At 37.3% G+C, this 23,138-nt stretch overlaps 1 protein-coding gene across 1 annotated transcript; it reads left to right on the top strand.

Moving 5' to 3' along the window:
- Nucleotides 1-213: 213 nt before the first annotated feature.
- On the top strand, nt 214-22,414 carry LOC131869257 (uncharacterized). Its single transcript, XM_059215735.1, has 4 exons — nt 214-328; nt 8,463-8,837; nt 11,318-11,547; nt 22,136-22,414. The coding sequence occupies exons 1-4, from the start codon at nt 214-216 to the stop codon at nt 22,412-22,414; spliced, it is 999 nt and encodes a 332-aa protein (XP_059071718.1).
- The last annotated feature ends 724 nt before the right edge of the window (nt 22,415-23,138 follow it).

Raw genomic sequence — 23,138 nt, 5'->3', positions numbered from 1 at the left:
GGGGGTTGGGGGAGGGGAGAAGACTTCCCCTTCCGCCTATGAGAAACAACAGTCCAGGTGATGCTATCATTAGGACCATAAAAAGAGAGATCAAACGGGAGGGACCCCGCAAGGTTACACTTAGAAGCGTTAGCAAAGTGCTGCAATAGAACAACAGAGGACTATTGTAGAGCAACAATAGGTTGTGGTGAAACAACATCATAAGTAGATCCAATGGGAGTAGATCATGGAAGCGAACCTGGAATGATCGGAGTAGAAACCACAAGGGCAGAAGAGGAGTCCACCAAAGGAACCATGGAATCAATAGTAACATCAACAACAGAAAGAGGCACCTCATCCTCCTAAGAGGAGCCATCTAAATCAAGATCAACAACATGGATAGTCAAGTGGTCAATAGTAGTGTCCTTCCACCAAGTGCCAACACCTTTGTGACACGGAACAGAGCAGTCTTAAGCAAGATGACCCGTAGAGAAGCATTTCTGACAGCGAAAGGGGAGGCCCTCAAAATCCAACAACTGTGACCAAGGCCTATCCCCCACCATAAGAACCACATCTCCCGAGAGAGGCAAAGATATGTCAATGTCCACAAGGATTCAGACAAAGTAGTATGGTCCATAGAAGACGTAGCATCATCGTCCTTTAAGAATCGGCCAATAGAGTTATTGATAGCCTCATAGCAGGAGTACTCCCAAAAATGAAGACGGAGATTTGGGAGGCGGACCCAGAATAATAATCATGTTATACATAGTCTAAAATAATATAGTTTAGATTACATACAAAGTTCTTATATTTATATGTTTAGTAAATCAATTTAACTATAACTACCAAAAAATATTTTCTTTCTCAATATATCACATTTTCACTTGTGGCTTGGTTGTCAAGACCATCTATATATTCGGTGTCCATTTACACTAAATCCCCTCCTCAAAAATTTTAAAAAAATTTATACAACATTAATTTAAGTGTATTTATCAATAAAAATAAGGTTTTGAATACTATAAGAAGGAATTGACAAAGGAATATCATACAATTAATAGCATCCATGAAAATGAAAAAAATGGTGTGTATTATGTAAAAAAATTACCTCATGAATAATCAATCCTCTCAAATAATGCATGATAAGACCTTTGGTATGTAGTATGGACATCTTTCAAACCATAATTGGATGCAGACTATTTTTTACATGTTGTAGTTGTATACATAGAGAGACACTCATGATAAAATTATCTAAGCATGTTAAGGCATGTATGCTTTTTTTAGAAAATATTTAAAATAATATTGTCTCATGGCCCATAATAGTTACATAATTTACAAAATTAATTTTTTGTAAAAGCTTTGGATTTTTAAAAAAATAAAAAATTGGTAGGCATTTATCTAGATTTTGCAATCTTTGCAAGTATCCTCACAACTTATGCAAGAAATTAGTTGGAATATTTTCTCTATCTTGCTACTCTCTACATAAATCAAATAGAATAAAATAAAAGAGATTATCAAAAGTTGAATCCCATTTTGGACACACTTTGAGAGTTGGGTACAATGTAGAAAATATATAGTACATGATATTGTAATATGGCAAGAAAATCAATAGCTTATAATATAATTAAGGAAGAATGGTTGAGTTTTAATACATAAGATAAAAAGAACCTATATGTTATTTTTTTTAAATGTTACTATACTTATTTTTAGTTAAGAAAAAGATCTAACACATTAAGTTGGATATATGAAATGAAATTTATCTAAATTTATTTATTCTTGTTGAAAGATTATTTGTAACTTAATTCATAAGGAATCAAAATACTTTTTATATAAATTAGGTTGTTATAATTTTGTATTCATATGACTATTATCCCATATTTATTTATTTATCATTAAGGTGCGATAAACATATTCCTTGAATGTTTATGTATAATGAGGATTCTAAAAAATGCACCTTCTCTATCAAGTTGAGTATTACATCTATCAATGCTCTATTTTTAAGATAGTTTGATCCTTCTCGTATCTTTGAACATTATTCTCATAAAAAAGTGTTAATTCATGATTTTAACCTCATGAGATGTTAGTTTCTCTTACAAAACTCACTTCCTAGATTACCAATTTTTAAAGAGTTTTATGAAGGGTCTATATGGACAAATAATTTAGTTACAACACTAAACAATAATGGCATAATACCTATATAGTAGTCGCATCATTTTGATAGTATATGGAAAATAAATAAAAACTTTTTACACATCATTTCCACCAAAATGCTTATTTTAGCATTTTCCTTATAAATACCATATATTTGTTGGATATTGCTAAGAAGTTTACTGGAATGATGAGTTGCCATTGATGTCAACATATTCCTTTGTGTGTTCCAGTGTTGCAAAATGAGTTGGTTTGGCCAGTGTGTTGCAGATGTGTTGTTGTGGATTAAAGGGTTTTGAGATAAGTATCTTTAGTTGATTCAACAAAAGTTTTAGTGGTCTGCATGGTGATTTGATCAAGTTATGAGATCCTGTATTGAGGTTGGTATTATGTTGTTTGTGTTGATCAGTATTCTATATTTTGCTTAGCATTGCTCCAGAATTACAATATCTTGGTTTCCGGAATTGGTAGTATTTGGGATGTTCATATGTGTCCTCAATTCAGATGGTTCATGATTTGGAGGTCGAGAAGTAAATCTTTCAGTTTGACAGTAAGTTTAGTTGGTGTTCTTGAGGTTCGGTATAATGATGATGGAGATTCTAGTAAGTGATGATGTTGCTATTGTTGTTGTGGTAATTCATGATGATTTTGGATGTTTCTAGATTGGGTCCTATCCATGTTGATTGTCCGCATTGATCATTGTGTGCATTATTGATGATTTCTTTGATATGTCCATTTTATGCGGTATTCTTGGCCGACCGGATGATTGTAGCGTATTGCAGATGTTCATGGCATAATTCTTAGAGGTGTTTCATGTTCGAGGTGTTGATTTAGGTCCATACTATGTCTTAGCCAACATTGTTTTGGTCTGCATGTAATGTTGTAGCGTGTGTGGTTATATTCTTTGTAATGTGTGTTGAGTGTTGAGCCGGCCTTGAAATATGGGTCGACGATTTGTATAAATAAATGTAATGGTCATGAGAGAGGTATCATCTATGTGTGCAAATAATGATTTGATCTTTCAGTAGCAGAGAAGAATTTTGAAGAAGTGTGAAAGAGCAGAATTTGTGTTATGTGCTTAACTAGAACTGTAACTAGGTATGAGGAGATGCTATTTCATCAGTTCGTGATCTTCCGGACTTAATCTAAATGTTTTGTAAGGCAATGAGCTTTCCCAGGGTTGTAGCCCTTTGTTTTTTTTGAGTAGTGAGCTCTAGGAAGTGTGCCTGAATGCATGTGCATTCCCCACTGTAATATTTCATTTACTCCTAACAAGGTATTATCTCATTGTGGGTAGGTTCCCACTGTGGTTTTTCCCTTAACCGGGTTTTCCATGCCAAAAATATTGGTGTTATGTGTGTTATTGATGTGGTGTTGATTTGTGTTCACTATTTATCATCAGATCTAAAATTGTGTTTGAATTAAGATAAGTTTGTGAGCAAACTGAGAGGAACTAATTCACCCCCCCTCTCAGTTTATTGCATTGTTGCCAACAACATTAACATAATCCTCTAAAATTCTTGGGCACAAAGAACCTATTTATAATGAATGGTTGTTGCCTTAAGAAATTGTTTGAGGAGAAAACTTAGAAAGAACAACTCACTCGTTATTATATGTTTAGTAGGACAAAGTCTATTATTTTCTTTTTAAGGATTCTAGAAAAACATACATTCTTTTATTCATAAAATTGTTATATGATCTTGTTGATAAAAATCATTAAACAATATTTATTTTTAAGTTAGGTTATATACATAATTCACTTACATTATCAAATTAAATATAAGAGAGAACAAATTTGTTTATTTCTCATTCAAACTGATTATATTCTAGGATCAACTATAGACATTTAAAAACAAGTATGCATATTTTTGTAAGAAATCTAATTTGATCAATGATTTATTTATTTAAACCCTAAAAATAACACAAAAAAACAATCTTACTTTGTAATAAGTTTAGTTTAACTTACCATATTTAGACTAGATATTACTTATATAATAGGTATTATCCATATTTCTAAAAAGATACTATAGAATCTTTAAAAAATGATAAATTTGTATTAAAAGCATTATTAATTTTGATCTTTATTATACCTGCATTAAGAATAAAATTTAATTAATTATTGTGCTTCTATATATGTCAATGATCTTATTTATAGGTGTTTGCTGAAAAGTGTGGAATCTGTAAAAGAGAATCAAACAACATCAAACACACACATGAAACATTATGTTAGAGTTAGAAATCAAAATAGAAACTAAACTATGTTAGCTTCAAAATCAAGAACCTTGAGCATGTCTCATGTTCCTCTATCTCCAACGATCTTCAAGATTCAAGGTGGCTCTCACTTGTAAGAGCACTTGATCTTTTAGATGTCAACCTAAAGAACGAGATTGAAGGATATGCCAAGATCAAAATGAATGCAACTAAGATCCTAGCTGGATGATCAAATGATATGAAAAGACGCAATGCAAGATATGAGACTAAGATTGATTCCAAATTTAAAGCTAGTGTGAAAATGGGATTAGCATGATACTATCAACATGATGAAAGCTAAAATAACATGCAACTAAGATGATCTAAGTGCTTGAAGATGATAAATTGAGCTCTTTGATAACTTGCAAAATGACTATAAGTTTGATGCACAAGATGATGGATCCCCAAGAGTGAAGGAAGGAGCTCTATTTATAGGAAAAATAGAGAAATGGATGGTTGAGATTGAGCAATCTCAACAAGGGCTAGGATGGAAAGTTATCAATCCATGAGGGGAATTCAATCCAATCCCAAGTTGACAAATGTCACCTTGAGATGGCTTGAGAGGACGCTAAGAAAACATTAGATGCTAAGTAAGCATTAGGGATGACCTCAAGGGATGACATCATTGGATAATGCTATTATCCAAGGGAGAATTCTATTGTCCAAGAGGTAAACTCTTGTGCAAAGTTGACGGATGGCGAAAGGGACAACCATCATGGGCTAGGGTGATGTCTTGTAACAGGCATTAAATTCCTTTGAAGACTTTGGAGGTTAACTTGTTGGAAGTTTAATAACCTTCAAGGCTTCTATAAGAGCCTTACAAGTTTGGAAGACTCAACAAGTTAACTTGTTGAAGAAGGTAAAGTCTTCAACACATTTTGAAGACTTTCCCCAAATTTGGAGTAGTGACTCCCCCAAATTTAGGGATGTGACATGATTAGAAGAATTAGGCTAATTAATGAGGAATTAGAGGGGTTCTAGAAGAATATTATCATGCTAATGGAAAATGTAGGAGAATAAAAGTTGAGGGAAATAGGCATTTTTAGATAAAATAAAATATTTATTTTAGCCAAAAGGGGTGCAACTTGAATTTGTAGGATTTTGAAAGTGGGGGGACTATTCACAAAGAAATAATAATCTATTTAAATGCAAATGGATTTTGTTAATCAAATATAAATTCAATTAAAACGGAAAAAGGGGGTTTTAATTAAATAAATAAGATTTATTCAATTAAATGGATAAAGGGTACTTAATCAAACCTTAGTTTAATTAATAGGTTAGGCTAGAAGAAAAGGATTTTAATCAAATCTTTAATTTCATTAATAGGCTGATTGGAAGAATAGGGATATTAATCAAACCTTAGTCTAATTAATAGGCGAATAAATTATTATTAAATATATAAAATTCATTTAATTAGTTGTGCAAGTTTTAGGTGTCTACAATAGGAAATCTAACTTAGACCATGTCTTCAAAAGAAATAGTGCTATCCAATGGATGGATTAATACTTACAAAAGATCCTTCTATGGCTCTTTAATAGAAAACATGAATATGAAGTAGCTCTAGAAACATAAAAAAAAATGTTTATATGATTAGTGAAAAGGTTTTTTATTTGGGTACTAGTAAAAGTTCTATCTCATTATATGAAAATCAAATTTATTTTTCTCTTACTTTAGATTCTTATTTTTAGTAAAAATACATTAAATATTATGATCACTCCACTCATGGGAAAGTTCTCCATCATAAAATTATCTCTAGTTCTATTCATCTAATTATCAAGTGAAAGATATGCTATGGTAGAGAATAACTAAGATGAAATCCATGTAATCAAATATGAAATTGAATTGTGTAGTAGTTTTTCTTAAGTGATTTCCTTAAGGGGAGTGTGCATATCAATGACACTTCTTAGTGGTTAATTGTGGATGAGAGACTTAATAGACATAACATGAAACCTCTATTTATATTATATGTAAACAAAAAACTGCTTAACCGTAGGTGATTTCATTAAAGGTGGGTATACATGTCAATGCCATCTCTTAGTGGCTAGAACTTGGAGTTAATCTACCTAATTCTTGAATAACATAATTGTAGAAGTTGAGAAAGCCAACTTCACAGACCCCGAAGATCACCTGCATGCAAATAACCTGTCACAGAAAGAAGAGATGGAGACAAACAAGCAAGGGTGCTCTGAAAGCTGAAAAATGTATTCATCCGAGAGAGAGATAAATTACAATGATGAATCCTTATAAAAGGATATTGTGCAACCCTAAAAGAAACCCTAATAGGTAGACATTTAATAATTAATATAATTATTAAATGTCACAAATGCAAACTAAAGTGAAATCTTAAGAGAGGAATAAAGGTAATTTAATCAACATGATTAAATTAAAACCTTTACTCTAACACCCCCCCTTAAGATGAGCAAAAGTGCAGTTACAAACATGTGCAAGAAAGCAAAGGTAACTACAATGCAAGAAAGTAAACTTGGGTCCCGGCAACAAGGCCTGATCAGGTACCCAATTACTATAGGAGTTGAGAAAATACAACACCACAGGAGCCTAAAGATCTTCTGCAAGCCGAATAACCTGTTACAAGGAGAAGCAATGAAGCAAAATCTGAAGAACATACAAAACACAGAGAATATGCTCAAAAAGAGAGAGCTCAATATTCACAAAAATATGTAATGTGATTCTTACTATGAAAAGAAAGAACTCAACCTTTAATAGGTCAAGAAACCCTAAAAAGGGAAAACCTAGGTTTGCACATAATAATTAATTAAAACAATTAATTATATGCACCTAAAGTTAGCTTAAGTGTAATAGAGATAAAGGGAACTTAAATAATTAAACAAAGAATGTTTAATTAATCAAGTAAATACCCGAATACTCTAACACCCCCCCTTAAGCTAGACTTAGGGAGAAGCTAAAACCTAGAACAACTACTGAAAGCATGAAAGATGGGTCCCGGCAACAAGGCCTGATCAGGTACCCAAATACAATGAAATCTCTATGAACTGGAGAAATAGAGAAAACCACGTGGGAACAAAACTCTACTCCAAAAAGAGATGAAAAAAATATCACTGAAGCATGAAGACCCTGCAAACTCTATCGAAGAATAACTGCTGATCTGAAGAACATCCACTGAACTAGAACATGACCAGGTAGAGAAGACTGTAATCTGCATGAGTGCCCTCAAATGACACTACTCGAATCAGGAGGCAAATAAGGCAAAACAACTGAAATCGAAGATACAGATGGCATGAGAAACCAAAGCCTGAAGAGCTGATCAATCGAACCATGGAAGCATTAGAACCAACAGGATAAACCTCCCCATAATGCGGAAGTGGGAGAGCGACAGGAACACTGAAAAGGACAGCCAAAAACAACTGCATGACAAAGAACCAAGAACATCAAAGGTGCTGAGACACATCATCATGAGGTGAATGTCGTGGAAGGAACACTCACTTGACAAAGGAAGATGGCAAACAAAGGCAAACATCAACCCCCTCATGGCACTTGATCAACAGTGCATGTACAACTAGACACAAGATATGCAAGATTCCAAGTAAACAATGCATGATGGCACTTTATCTCAGTGCGTTTGCATAATTACAAGCTACAATGATAAGAAGACTAGAAATAGAAACGAGAATGAAAACAGAGACACCCTACTTAGAAAAGAGATCCCAGGACCTGAAACAACCACGATATCCACTAGAGTGCTTAAAAGCAAAAAACTGAATAAAATATGCATGGACCAGAATCTGGAAAAAAAACTCATATTTCTGGAAATTACACAGAACACGCTTTCTGAAAATATAAAGTTTTTGAAAAACGGAGGTTGGATGCTCATTCTACGTCTCCCGGAGTGCAAAAAAGAGACCTCACTTTGACTGTAAAAAAACATAGTCAAACAGCAAAATTGGAATAAAGTACCAACACCATGAGGTCGGCCTCAGAACCATCTTTCCGACGCCTATTCGTTCACCAAAATTCGACTCCGTATGCCCAAGATAGGGCCAAAAAACCAAACACCCCCTTAAAAGGCCCAAAAAAGGGGTCTGGTGGCCTGTTGGTGGTCCGGTGGCCAGGGAGCAGAGATCCGGTGGCGCACCGGTGGCGGCCGGAAAAAAACTGCGGCCAGGGAGCGGACGGAGCCGGGCTGCCGGCAGTGCTGGTAGGCGGCGGCTGGAAGGTGAGCGGCGGTCGGGCTGTGACTGGCCGGCGGCGGCAGCGCAGGGAGGCGGAGACAGTGGACCTGGCCGGCGGGGAGCCGGAGCGGCGATATGCGGTGGCCGGCGGGGGCAGTTCGCTGGCGACGGGAGACTCGCCGGCGAAGGAAGATCGTGGGCGACGGGAGCCGGAGGAACAGCGGCGGCGTCCGGAAAAGGACAGAGGGGCCGCCGGCGGGGGCCGCAGGGGCCGGACTGACAGGTCTGACAAGCCTGTCAGTCCGGTACCCTGCGGTACCCACAAACCCCAAAAAAAACTTTCCCAAAAAAATTTTTTTTCTTAAAAAGAAACAAATCTCCCCTTTTTTTTTTTTTCACCTTTTTTTTTCAAAAGAAAATTTCGGCCTGCATGCCGTAAAAAGGCAAATTTTTATTTTTTTAAAAAAAAATTCTCGATCTGCGTGCCAGGGCCGTACGGCCTAGATCTGAGAAAAAAATTGCTCAGGAACCAAAATAGGTCAAATTTTATATGACCATAGGGGTTTTCGGGCCTTCTGAGCACGATGGTGAGGTCCGTTTAGGCCCAAAGTGCTCAGAAAAAAAGCTCAAACCCTAGGTACACAAAAAAATTCCTGAAACCCTAGATCTACTTCCAAAGCTAAAAATCTCAAAACAAGAACAGGCAGCTGCAGATCCACGCTCTGATACCATATAGGAGTTGAGAAAATACAACACCACAGGAGCCTGAAGATCTTCTGCAAGCCGAATAACCTGTTACAAGGAGAAGCAATGAAGCAAAATCTGAAGAACATACAAAACACAGAGAATATGCTCAAAAAGAGAGAGCTCAATATTCACAAAAATATGTAATGTGATTCTTACTATGAAAAGAAAGAACTCAACCTTTAATAGGTCAAGAAACCCTAAAAAGGGAAAACCTAGGTTTGCACATAATAATTAATTAAAACAATTAATTATATGCACCTAAAGTTAGCTTAAGTGTAATAGAGATAAAGGGAACTTAAATAATTAAACAAAGAATGTTTAATTAATCAAGTAAATACCCGAATACTCTAACAATTACAACCAAATCTCTGTAAAGTGGAGAAATAGAGAAAACCTCATGGGAAAAACTCTACTCCAAAAAGAGATGAAAGAAATAAATGCACTAATAACATAAGGATAGGAGGTGGATAACATGATACCCCCCATAGACAACTTCTATCATATAAGTACATATACAATGGTCTCCATAGGAGAAAAAGAAAGAGACTAGAAGCCCCCCCCACAATGAAGAAACTCCTGTCGCACATATGGATGCCTGAGGTAGAATCCAAAAAGAGATCCTGAAGCGGCATATAATATTCCTCCCCTTGGGAAGAAATGGATCCAAAGGACGAAGATGAAGAAACCCTGTGAAGAATCAATCTGTCTCAAGATGTGTGCCATAATAGGATGCTGAAGAATCCCTCTGTCTGAACTGAAACAAAAGATGTCAAATCCAAACTGAACTGAAGACTCAAAAACTGCAACCTCTGAATGCACAGATGATGGTGGGCTAACAGCTGGAATATGGCTGTCAACAAAGAGGAGCTGAAAATCCTCAAAGTAATCCTCCAAGTCTGCAATATAGGACTCTACAAACAAAGACGAAATGCCTGCAAGATAAGAATCCCAAGTAGCCATGTCTGAAAGATGTATGATGTCCTGCTTAGCTGAATCAATAGGAGCCAAAGAAGAGGCAATATCAAACTGATCAGGAACAAAAGGAGATGATGTTGATACATATATAATCTCAGTCTGAAGAGTAGGAACTGTGAGACAATCCTCTGATTCATCGGAATATGTAAGGGTGTCTAAATATTGAAGTTCCTTCAAAGTAGCATGATCAAAAGGTGTGTTATCTCTCCAACCAATGGGTACAAGACAATCTGAAGTAGGATCCTTTGGGAATGGAGAAAGACTGGGGTCTCCATAGATCTCCCAAAGACGTGTCCAAAGTGAGTGAGGACAATCAATGCCCGATATAGCCCACACAGTGTCAGAATCAACACTAGACAAAATAACTCCTACTATGTGATTTCTAATGATATCCCAAGCTAGTTTTCCCTCTAAAGTTGCTGGTTCAGGTATGAGATCATACAAATAAGGCAAAATATTAAGCCACCTACAATGTGTAAGTATGCCCTTTGCCCATGACTCATAATTACCCCGTTCTAGAAATACAACTGAAGGGTGAGTAGAAAAACCCATGATAACTCTTCAAATTAACAAATCTGAGACTAAATGACTTTAATACTGATAAAACGGATCAAATGAAGCCATCCCATGCAAACAAATTATTTCCAAGTCTGAAACGTCCAAGTAAGTGACAGATGTGTGAAAACACAAAGTACTGAATAAAATGTACCTGGTGCAGATTCTGGAAAAATACATGATAGATCTGGAAAGAGCACAGAACCACCTTTCCGATGCCTATTCGCTTTCGAAAAACGGAGTCCGTATGCAAAAGATATGGCTCCTAGAGTGCAAAAAACTTGTTCTGACTTCGACTAGCAAAAAACACTACAAAACGGAAAAATCAGAAAAAAAGATCTCCATCTTTTAGATCGGGCTCGGAACCAGCTTTCCAACGCCTATTTTCATTCGAAAATCCGAGCTAAAATGCCCGAGTTATACCCGATTTAGTAAAACTGCTCCAAAAAAGCCCAAATAGGCCCTTTAAGCCCTCAAGGGCTTAAAAAAAATAAGCCCCTGGTCCTCTTGGCGACCAGGGGCTAGCGCTGGGGCTGGTGGCGCAGGGGGCGGCGCAGGGGCGGCGGCGGCGCGCGGGGTGGTCGCAGGCGGCGAGCGGGCTGGGGTCGGGCGGCGCTCGGGCGGGGGCTGTGCCGGCGGCGCGGCGGTGGAGACCGGGCCGCGGCCGGTGGTGACCGCCTGCGGCGGTGGCCGCCGGGCTGCGCGTCCCTCCAAAAAAGGCTGCGCGCTTTTTAAACAAAAAAACTGCGTTTTTAATTTTTTTTTTGATTTTTTTTTTAAAATCCGCCTCGGTTTTCGTGCCCTAGGGCCGTACGGCCTTGGGGCCAAAAAAAATTTGCCTCCTGGTGCAACTGTGTCCAAATCGGACGAATTTTATATGGAAATAGGGGTTTTTGGGTGCTACGAGCTCAACGGTGAGGTCCGTTTGGGCTCAAAGTGCACCGAAAAAAAAAATACCCCCTATTCCAAAATAAAAAACAGAAGACACACAGATCTGATGCAACCAAAACCGGAAAATCAGATCTAACCCTCGTAGCTCCAAATTCTTCAGAAGACGAACAGGAAGCAGCAGGTCTGGAGCTCTGATACCATGTAGAAGTTGAGAAAGCCAACTTCACAGACCCCGAAGATCACCTGCATGCAAATAACCTGTCACAGAAAGAAGAGATGGAGACAAACAAGCAAGGGTGCTCTGAAAGCTGAAAAATGTATTCATCCGAGAGAGAGATAAATTACAATGATGAATCCTTATAAAAGGATATTGTGCAACCCTAAAAGAAACCCTAATAGGTAGACATTTAATAATTAATATAATTATTAAATGTCACAAATGCAAACTAAAGTGAAATCTTAAGAGAGGAATAAAGGTAATTTAATCAACATGATTAAATTAAAACCTTTACTCTAACAATAATGCCTTTAGGCATTAGATGTATAATTCCCTAGGACATATTTAAAAAAAAATCTCTATATAATAAATCTTCCACTTTTAAAAGTATTATATCATATAAGACTCACAGACACTATGTAATGAATATGGGAATACTAGTTTGAGGAGTCTTAGACTCCAATAAAAACTTTATAACAACTTTTATAAAGAATAATTTAAAAAACCTCAAATTGTAAACTATGACAAGATGACTTTCATGAAATCTCTATTCATGTTTTTTTAATTTTGACATATATTTGTGTCCTTGTTTATTCATATCAAAGAAGATCTATATTATTGGGTACTTGATGTTATTTTTTATTAAAAAAATGATGCATGATGTCCCTTATTAACATTAAGGGGAACTCTAATAATGCAATGTTATTACGGATAGTACTCTTCTAACATATTAATACCATTTTGTAAGTGTTTTATAATATAATGACACTTTATGAGATTTTTTACCTAGAAGGTTTTCCCTATGCATATATTGTGTACTCTATTGAACTTGTGTATATTGTAATTCACATTTTATTCATCTTATAATTATTATAACGATCGGTAACCTATGATGCTAATCTATAACATGTTTTCTAATTTAAAATTCCTCATAATGATCTTTGATGGTAAATCACATAATGTCTTTATTAATAATTTAGATTTACATCTCAACTATATTTTTTTAGTATAATAAATAAAAGTGTGATGGGATGAGGAGGAGAAACACGTGAAATTTAAGATGGGAAGAGGCCATATCAATGGTCTCTAACATGATGGATGAATGGAGGAAGAAAGCATACAAATTGAGGAATGGGACCAAGAGAAAAAATATAATGAGTATATGTCATTCAAAGAACTAGGAGTTACTTTAACACCAATGCTTTGAACAACTTGCAAAACAAATATCTTAGCAAGCAATAAAACATGAAAAGGTTGAACTAAATGTTCAATATTATCCATATCAACTGAACTAGCATGTTCGTATGCAAATTGTTGTTTCAAATTTCCAATATTATTAAAATTATAAACTTTAGGCTTAATTTAGAAGTAGTAGCAATAGTAGTACTCATGGGAATAGTATTAAAAATAATATTTCCTCTAGATTAGGATTTTAGAGGATTTCAATGAGGGGTTATCCTTAGAAGAAATTGATGACGTGAATGAGACCTTGGCATACAAAGAACTAACAAAACACTGAAAGCTGGAAAAATATAAAAGGATGCAAAGAACTCACAAAACACTATAAGTTAACATTCCTATATCAAATTTATAGGTGCAAAAATAACCCACATCATTTTTATACACTCTTGTTAAAAAAATTAAATCACCCCACATTTGAGCTAATCACCTTTTAATTAATCATTCATCATTTCCAATGTCAAAGCATGCTAATCATATTATCAGTGTAATCAAATTCCTAATCTACCCATTATTATCATGACAAATCCACCGCATTTAGTTTTCACAAATGATCACAAATCAATCATTATTTACCTAATAGCTCTATTACTAATTGCATCAATGCATGAAAAACCCTTATTTCTTGTGCTAAGTCATCCAAATATGTTTATTACAAATTGCATTCCATTTGCATCAATATAAGTTTTGAACACTTAGCATTGTTATAATCACATCAACATCACTTGTACTATTCCTTACTATCTTCAAAGACTATTAAATATTATATCAAATTTGTGGACTTATTGTTAGGAGAAGATCCTCACTTAACAAGCTCTTAAAGGTATTTTTCAACACAACAAATATTTTATTGTAGGCTTAGACATGGAGGAAAATATATTTTTGTATGTAAATAAGGTATTTAGGTGATAAGATCATTTATTTAGGTGAAAGACCATCTTCATGCATTAGGTTCAAATTTGTAAGCTTGCAAATCATTTCTATTTACCTATAACTGACTCAAGTTTACTAATAGTTTAAGATTTTAGAGATCTCAAATGTATTTGTCAACTCAACATATCTAAAATAAAAATTCACATAGTAGCCTTATCTCATAGTCAAATTTGTCTCCCCTTCATCAACATGAAGGTATTTGTTAATTATTTTTTCATTCTATTTTCAAAATTTTAAATAGGTGCCTAGATACTTTGTCCTAACTCCATTAGCTAGGGTAGATTTTATTATTTATTTGCCCTAGCTATTTATGTTGATGTGATTTATTCTCCTACATAAAATGATGAACATGATATTTGAACCCCTTTAGAGGTTTACCCTAGGGTTCTTAGCTATCTTAAAAATAGATCTCTAATTTTCATATTCGATATTTTTTAAATTGTTGTTTCTTTTATTTCATATTTGAATAAGGTTTAGATCTAACCTCAGACATGCCATATATTTACATTAAGCTACTATTGCTATTATATATTTGATAATTACCCAGTCACCTCCCTATGGACTCTCCTTTCTAAATATTAACTATATGTGTCTTTTCTCCCTTCCTAAGTTTGATTCCTATGCCACTATTATTAATGATGATAGCACCACAGTGTCCTACTTCAACCCTATATTCATTTGATACACCCAAAGGTCCTATTTCATGTGATGTTGTAATGTGTCCTCACTTACCTCATCTTTCCTTGAGTAATGCAAATACACATGAACTGCAATCCCTAAAAATGAGGTTGCTAATACTTCTAAATATTTATTATCATGGTATATCGATGATGTATTTAACATGAAAATTCTATTTCTTATTTCTTTTCTCATGATGAAGTGGACGACTCTTTGATTCATGATGATTTAGTAAATGATGCATACGTTGGAAGGTGTTTTCATATAAAAATATTTAATATTTTGAAATTTGTTGTTCATCTCAAAATGGTTTGCCACACTTTTAAACTTGGACCTACCTTTTGGGGGTGCAGATATTATGTTCCAAAGGTCATTGATGGTAGTTGTGATTTGAGCAGTTAGGGTGGGCCTGAACACTAATTTCATTAATGTCGTCAGACTAATTTGAAGATTGGAATTGGCTCAGTTAGAGTGGGCCTGAACCCTAATTTCATTAATGTTGTTGACTATTTTGAAGATTGGAGTTGCCTCAGTCAGGCTCTGCATGTGATCTGAGCAAGTTTTGGCGTCGTTCAAATTCAATGACGTACTACAAAATGAAACTGAAAAAAAGGAGCATGACTTAGAAGAACTGCGTTGCTGCAGGTTCGAGATTCAAAACCAGATTATCAAGCATTTACAATGAAATTGTTTCATAGAAATAGCAGCTAATGACGTCATGGGCGAAGAAGCTGAGCTTGTTTCTATGTTTTTTCTAATAATGCCCTACTTGAATGGATGATAGGAACACACCCTTGTCTCAATGTTGTTTAAGGAAGTTTACATCTGCAACTGTCTTACCATGCTTGATTTGGTAATAAACTTCACAACACCTAATTCCACTAATGACTCTATCATTATCTTCATTTTTTCTTGTTCCTTCTTCCTCCCCATCTTAGTTATTTTATCAATAACCCTATTCTTTAAGATCTTCTTTTGGATACTTAAGAGGAACTAGGGTTTCCTCTTGTCATCTTCCTTAATACCAAAATCAAGTGTAGGATTGACCATCACCTTAGTGTTTGCGCCAAAGAAAGTTCACACAAAGGTTTAGAGGTCATAAAAATCTAGGGATCATTCAAGGATTTGAGAATTATTGATTAAATACATTGGGCTCTCCTTGTGGAGACCCAAGTTCAATTCTCCATAGGGACATCTAATAGTGGAATTATAAGTGATGGCTCTTGGTCTTCCATAGTTGGCATGTAATGTGTCCAACTAGTTTCTAAATAAAAGTGGATTTCTAAGTTGTGACTCTTTGCATTCGATATGTGATTTCTAATGCTTTTTCCCATAAGAAGCTTGTATTGGTTTAATCTTTATGAAAGTATGAGCAAGAAATTTGTTATCAATATTCAATTATTTAATAAGTATTATTAAAAATTTATATAAATTGTTAAAATAAAAAATGGATATATCCATGAGGTATGGAGATTCGAGAAGAGCTATTCAATTGAAAAGTCTAATAAAGTGTGTGGAGAAAACTTAGCCAATCAAATTATCCTCATAGACATACCTCAATGCATATCAATGAAGGACCTCAGTGTATATTAGGGTCACATTTGTCATTATAAATTACAAATCAACATGCCATAAAACTACTAGGTAAAGGTTAAATAACAGTCTCAAATTTAAGTGGTGTATTTTGTGCTTCTCATATTCATCTTTATCTTAGTTGTCAACATTACACTCCATTCTATTTATATTTTAAATAAGTTCATCCAAGGTAGACTTAGAGATTGTAGGATTTTGCCAAGATTAAGGGCACAATGAAAAGCATAAAAAGAGACAATAGAATGACAAGAACAAACTGTATTCTCATCAATATGCAAATGATCAACCGGATTAACCAATACAATGAATATAGGTCTGCTTATATAGGCAAGGCCATATGGATGTATGAGCACACAAATATGACATGTGGCTCAATGAGAAACAAGGGTAAGTAAGAAATACTAAGGGTAGGTAGGAGAAATAATATAATATTCCACAAGAGGTGGATGACCCACTGAATGTGGAGTGTAACAGCAAAATAAGACCACAAAAGGTGGAATTTCTCCTACAAGCTCTATCCCTATGTGCACACTTCCCTAAGTGTCTCAAATCCAAACTACGAAGAGATGCATTATCCTAGGTTAACTTAAGTAAGTGTAATAATATCTAAAATGAATATTTATTTACACCAACACCCCCCCTTAAGTGCAACTTAGGGGAATGAAGACTCAAGTCAACAATGCAAGATGGGCCCCGGCTACGAGGCCATGATAGGTACCCATGTACAATATGCAAATGCAAGCAAAACTATGCAATGCAATCTCTCACAAATAGAGAAAGGGAGAAAACCCAGTGGGAAAAAAACTCCCCCCCAAAAGAGAGATGAATGTACAAAAGATTCTCAAAGAAGAAGGACAAAACCTCAAAGAGGAAAAAGTCCCCCCCATAGGAGAGGAAGAAGAAGTCAGCTGACCCCTCCTAATGACACATCCCGCACCCCCAAGAGAGCTCGCAACTGCTGGAACTTACTCTCGGTGAAAGGTTTGGTGAATATGCCAGCAACCTGCTCTGTTGTAGGACAATACTGCAAATCAATGACCTGCTCCTAGATGAGCTCTCAGATATAGTGCATATGAATCTCGATGTGTTTGGTCCGCTGGTGCTGGACCGGGTTCTTCGAGATCGCAATAGCACTCTGATTGTCACAATGTAGAACTGTCGGCCGTGGAGTGGTGAATCCAAACTCTGTGAGGATCTGCTGGAGCCAAATGGTCTCAGTCGCTGCATTAATAGCGCCTCGATACTCAGCCTCAGTCGAAGAGAGAGCAATAGCATGTTGCTTCTTGCTCTGCCAACAAATGGGGCCCAAACCAAGGTGAAAACTATAACCAGAAGTAGACTTACGATCATCAATATCGCCAGCCCAATCGGAGTCTGTGTAACCAACCAAGAGAAGTCCTATGCCTACTGCATAGTGAATCCCATAGTGATGTGTACCCTGGATGTAATGAAAGATGCGTTTGGTGGCTTTCCAATGAAGCTCATGTGGTTCTTGCATGAACCAGGAAACCATGCCAACTGCAAATGAAATATCAGGGCATGTATGAGTCAAGTAGATGAGACTACCCACAAGCTGAAGATACAAAGTGGCATCAATTGGTGGAGAAGAACACTGAGCCTCAAGCTTGACTCCTGAAAGAAAGGGAGTCGAGGCAGGCTTACAATCAGCCATATGAAAGTGTGCAAGTAGATCAAGAGCATACTTGGGCTGCAATAGTGTAATCCCGGAAGGTGACTGTGAAATCTCTATCTCAAGAAAGTAGTGCAAAAGACCCAAGTCAGTCATAGCAAATCTGTCATGCAAAGCAAATTTGACCCTGCTAATGATGGATGAAGTACTCCTTGTAATGATCAAGTCATCAACATAGACCACAAGTATCAAGTGAGAGTCATCTTGTTGCAAAATGTAGACTTTCGGATCAGAATGACACCTGGTGAACCTTGCAGAAAGAAGAAAGGAATCCATCTTGGCGTACCAAGCCCTGGGGGCCTACTTAAGGCCATAGAGAGATTTCCTTAGTCTGCAAACCAAGGAAGTATCCTGGATGAAACCCTGTGCTTGCTCCATATAAATCTCCTCATCAAGATCACCATGAAGAAACGCACTCTTCACATCCATCTGATGTATAGCCCAACTATGAGCTACAGCAATAGCAAGTGTCAAACGAATGGAATTCATCTTGGCTACGAGTGCAAAGGTCTCAGTATAGTCAACACCTGCAACCTGCGAGAAACCTTTCACAACAAGTCGAGCCTTATACTTATCCACACAACCATCCGCTGCAAACTTGGTCCGATAGATCCACTTACATCGAACCATCTTTCTCCCCTTAGGGAGATGGACTAAATCCCATGTGTTGTTCCTCATCAAGGAACTATACTCTTCCTCCATAGCTTGGTCCCACTCAAGAACCCCTGATGCTTCCCTAAATGTCTGTGGATCGGAAGCAGTAGCAATGAATGCATGTGGAAGATCCTAATGTTGTGATCGAGTTCTCTATGTATCTGAAGGATCCCCAACAAGAGAACCTACAGACTCAAGTGTCTGTCGAGCCCAACGAGGTCTAGGTGGAGGTGGAGAATGAGGCTCCTCAACTGCAAGTGGACCCTACGGAGGTGTTACCCTGTGAGTCGGAGTTGAAGGAGTCTCATCATCTGAATCACTAACATCACTATCCATAATGGAGGAAGGTGGAGGAGGTAGAGAGGCTAAGCTAGGAGAGCTTTCCTCAAAGTGAACACTCCTCTCAATGAACACCTCATGTGTCTCTGGATCCATCAATCTGTATGCCTTAACACCCTCAGGATATCCAACAAATATGCAAGGCTTACTCTAAGGTTCCAATGCCTTGCATTTTTGCGGAGGTATGCGAGCCCATGCTGGACACCCAAAGACTCTAAAATGTCTCACAATCAGTTTCCTACCAGCCCAAGCCTCAAAAGGAGTAATACCTTGCAAAGGTTTGTGAGGAACCCGATTCTGGATGTGTGTGGCACAACTGATAGCCTCTGCCCAAAAGGCGGGATCAAGAGAACGTGCATGTATCATACAGCTAGCCATTTCTTTGAGAGTTCTATTCTTGCGTTCTGCAACCCCGTTCTGTTGTGGAGTGTATGCTACAGAATGTTGAAGATCAATCCCCTCAAATGTACAAAAATCCTCAAGTCTTTTGTTCACATATTCCCTTCCATTATCTGTGCGAAGAATCTTGACCACTTTTCCTGATTGCTTCTCCACACGAGTCTTGAAGTCCTGAAATCTGTCAAATACTTCACTCTTATGAATGAGAAAGTAGACCCAAGTGAAGCGGGAGTAGTCATCAATGAAGGTGAGAACATCACGGGCCTTACTAAATGAAGGTGCTAGAAATGGACCTGCTACATCGCTGTGAACAAGTTGAAGAACTTCCAAAGCTCTCCAAGATTTCCCCTTATCAAACTTCTCTTCGGGATGCTTGCCCATGGAACAACCTGAACATACACCCTCTAAAAAACTAATTCGAGGTAGACCTGTGACCATGTCTTTAGTGCTTAGCTGCTGAAGATAGCAGTAGTTGAGGTGACCAAACTACTCATGCCATAGCTTACTTTCTGAATTTGAATGAGTAAGCAAGGCCCTAGAAGGTGAACTTGGCACAAAGTGGGAGAATGAATAAAGCCTTGAGTTTTCATTGACTTGTCCCACTGCGACCAAGGCATCATCATCAAGTTCCTTTACCACAACTAAATCTGGTGTAAACTCAACCTTTTTCCCATTCCCATAGTGAGTGATTTGGTAGATGGAGAGAAGGTTGGTAGACAAGTTAGGAACATAGAGAACATTCTCAAATGTTCCATCATCCATGTCAACTGAACCTTTCCCTTCAACCTCTACTTGTGTATCATCACCTATGTAAATGTGAGGTACCTTAGATGGCTCCAATGAAGAAAACTGCTCCTTTGTAGAACCCATGTGATATGAGGCACCCGAGTCAAGTATCCATTGTTGTGAAGAACCTGTTGTAGCCACAAATGCTTGCCCTTTTCCCTTAGACTGTGAGGAAGAGGAAGGAGATGAATCCTTCTTTGTGTAGGCAGATGGCAAGTTGATGTTGTTTTTCTTGAGAAGATTAGTTAACTCATCAACTTGCTTTGTGTGGCATCGATGCTCATCGTGACCATACTTCTTGCAATATGCACAAGTTGGTTTATCCTTCTTAAGTGGTGTCCCCTTCTTGGAAGAGGATGAAAAATCGCCTTGTGATGGAGAGGATGATTGTCCTTTTTCTTGGTGTGGCTTAGACTTGGAGTGCTTCTTCTTTTTGTTGGAATCTTTGCCTTGACTTCCTTGATTCCCTTGATTAGCCACCAAAGCCTTGGACTTTGAAGACTTGAGAAGCCCCATGTTCAACAACTTAGATTTTTCCAATATCAATATTTCTATGAAAGCATCAAATGAAGGCATAACATAGGAACTCCCCACTGTCAAACGATGAGTTTGGAAGCTAGACACAAATGCTGCATATTCTGGTGCAAGCTTGTCCAACAAATTGAATATCAACTGAGCATCCTTTTTGTCAATTCCACAATCCTTAAGCTTTGCTCTTAGCTCATTTGCTTTGGTGACATAATCTTGGATTGTATCAAAACTCTTGGGATCCAAGTTCGTGAGCTCATTGTCAATCTGATAGCCTCTGATTTCATCAACTTGACCATACAATTTCTGAAACATATCCCAAGCCTCTTTGATTGTTTTACACTTCTCAATGTGAAAATGAGGTCATCTGATACATACTTGGCAAAGTTCCAAGAGCCATGCAATTCTTTGTGAGCCATTCTAATTGAGCATTTGGATCAGCCTTAGGATCAGGTGGTGTTGTTATTGTTCCATCTATGTAATGTGTGAGACCCTTTTCCATTAATTTACTCCATACTTTAATTTTCCATGATGCATAATTATGTGGAGTTAAAGGTGGAAATTTATTAGGACTCATTGCAACAAAAATGGAAAGATCACAAAGAGAGGCACAATCACACAAGACACCCCCCCAAATTCACTCAATCAAAGAACCCCCCCCAAAAGTGATGATTTGGCACTTTATACCTAGCGCGTATACAATGGGCCACTTGCAAAAAATGGAAAAGTGGATTTCTGATTACAATTTTACAACTGTCTCAATAAGGCCAAAAGAGTCTAAAACTGAAAATGCAAGAGATCTAACTAAGATCCAAGCAATTTACAAGTACCTAATAGACCAAATAAGACCAATATCTGAAAGTACAATTTTCACTCAAAATATCTGAAATATAATCATATATTATGAAAGTAGATGAAAAAATATTCACTTTCAAAAAAAACGGCACCTGAAAAGGAGATCGTATGAGCTCAAACGAGGCCTTTGAAGTTGCAGAATTGAAGATTGGATAGGTACAGCTAAGAAAATCTGAAAATTCTGAAAAACCTGTACACCAAAATCAGAAAATAACCACACCACTGCGAAGATCATGAAATTTTAGCCCATTTCAAAAAAAATTGCATCAAAAAAGGAGCAAAAATGAGCAAGATATGGCCTTTCAAAGTTGGACTGCAAAACTGAAAAGCCCAATGGAGAGGGATCAAAAAAATTTCAAAAAGTTGTTGATGTGGCGTTGATGTCAACAATTCACTATCTTAAATTTGACAATCGTGTGACCGTCACGAGAACTTCGCCTCCTTGCTGACTGGGCGTCCGTACTGTACGAACTGCTGACTGTGTAGGTGACTGTGTTGTCGTACGGATGCTGACGTGGCACTGTGCAGGTGTAGGGTTTTTACCATGGGCTAGTGGCTGCCTGCCACGTGGCGGACGCGGGTCCGTCAGTTTTGGTGGTCGCCGGAGAGGAGGGAGCAACCAAAGCCAAGGGGGCTGGCGACGGGCCGGGAGCCGAGGCTACCGGTGACGGAAGACCTGGGCGTCGGCGGGTACACGGCAGCAGCGGCGGTGGGTCGCGGTGGAAGCCAGAACTGGTGAGCGGGGCCCAAGGACGGGTACGGACGGCGGCGGCTCCGATAGCAGGTGCGCCTGCGACTTGCAGCACATGCTGAGTACGGGGGGGTCTGCGGACCCCCAAAAAAAGTCAAAAAAAAAAAATTGAATTTTTTTTTTTGATTTTTTTTTTATCGCTTTTTTTTTTTTTTCGATTTTTTTTTTTTTCGAAAAATAATTTTTTGAAATTTTTTTTCGAAATCCGTACGATAATAGCCAAAATGGGGAAAAAAAATTTCTCACCAAAATAGGTCGACTTTATAGTCGAAATTTGTGGAAACGGCCTCCCGGATTCAACGGTGATGTCCAAATCGCTATATGACGCCCCAAAAAATGAAGATCCCCAAATCCGAAAATAGAAGCCTCCAAAGTGTCTCCGAAAAACTGATCAATGAAGCCCCAATAGCTCTGATACCATGTAGGATTTTGCCAAGATCAAGGGCACAATGAAAAGCATAAAAAAAGACAATAGAATGACAAGAACAAGCTGTATTCTCATCAATATGCAAATGATCAACTGGATTAACCAATACAATGAATATAGGCCTGCTTATATAGGCAAGGCCATATGGATGTATGAGCACACAGATATGACATGTGGCTCAATGAGAAACAAGGGTAGGTAAGAAATACTAAGGGTAGGTAGGAGAAATAATATAATATTCCACAAGAGGTGGATGACCCACCGAATGTGGAGTGTAACAGCAAAATAAGACCACAAAAGGTGGAATTTCTCCTACAAGCTCTATCCCTATGTGCACACTTCCCTAAGTGTCTCAAATC

The sequence above is a fragment of the Cryptomeria japonica genome, chromosome 2, assembly GCF_030272615.1.
Source record: "Cryptomeria japonica chromosome 2, Sugi_1.0, whole genome shotgun sequence".
Taxonomy (NCBI): Eukaryota; Viridiplantae; Streptophyta; class Pinopsida; order Cupressales; family Cupressaceae; genus Cryptomeria; species Cryptomeria japonica.
Note: the sequence above shows the minus strand (reverse complement) of the source record. Positions and strands in the feature narration are given on the sequence as shown.

Coding starts and splice junctions, on each gene's coding strand:
- LOC131869257 (XM_059215735.1), top strand. CDS start 214: ATGGGAGTAGATCATGGAAGCGAACCTGGAATGATCGGAGTAGAAACC. Junction 329..8,462: donor AACATCAACAACAGAAAGAG/GCACCTCATCCT, acceptor TCCGGTGGCCAG/GGAGCAGAGATCCGGTGGCG. Junction 8,838..11,317: donor TGTCAGTCCGGTACCCTGCG/GTACCCACAAAC, acceptor CTTGGCGACCAG/GGGCTAGCGCTGGGGCTGGT.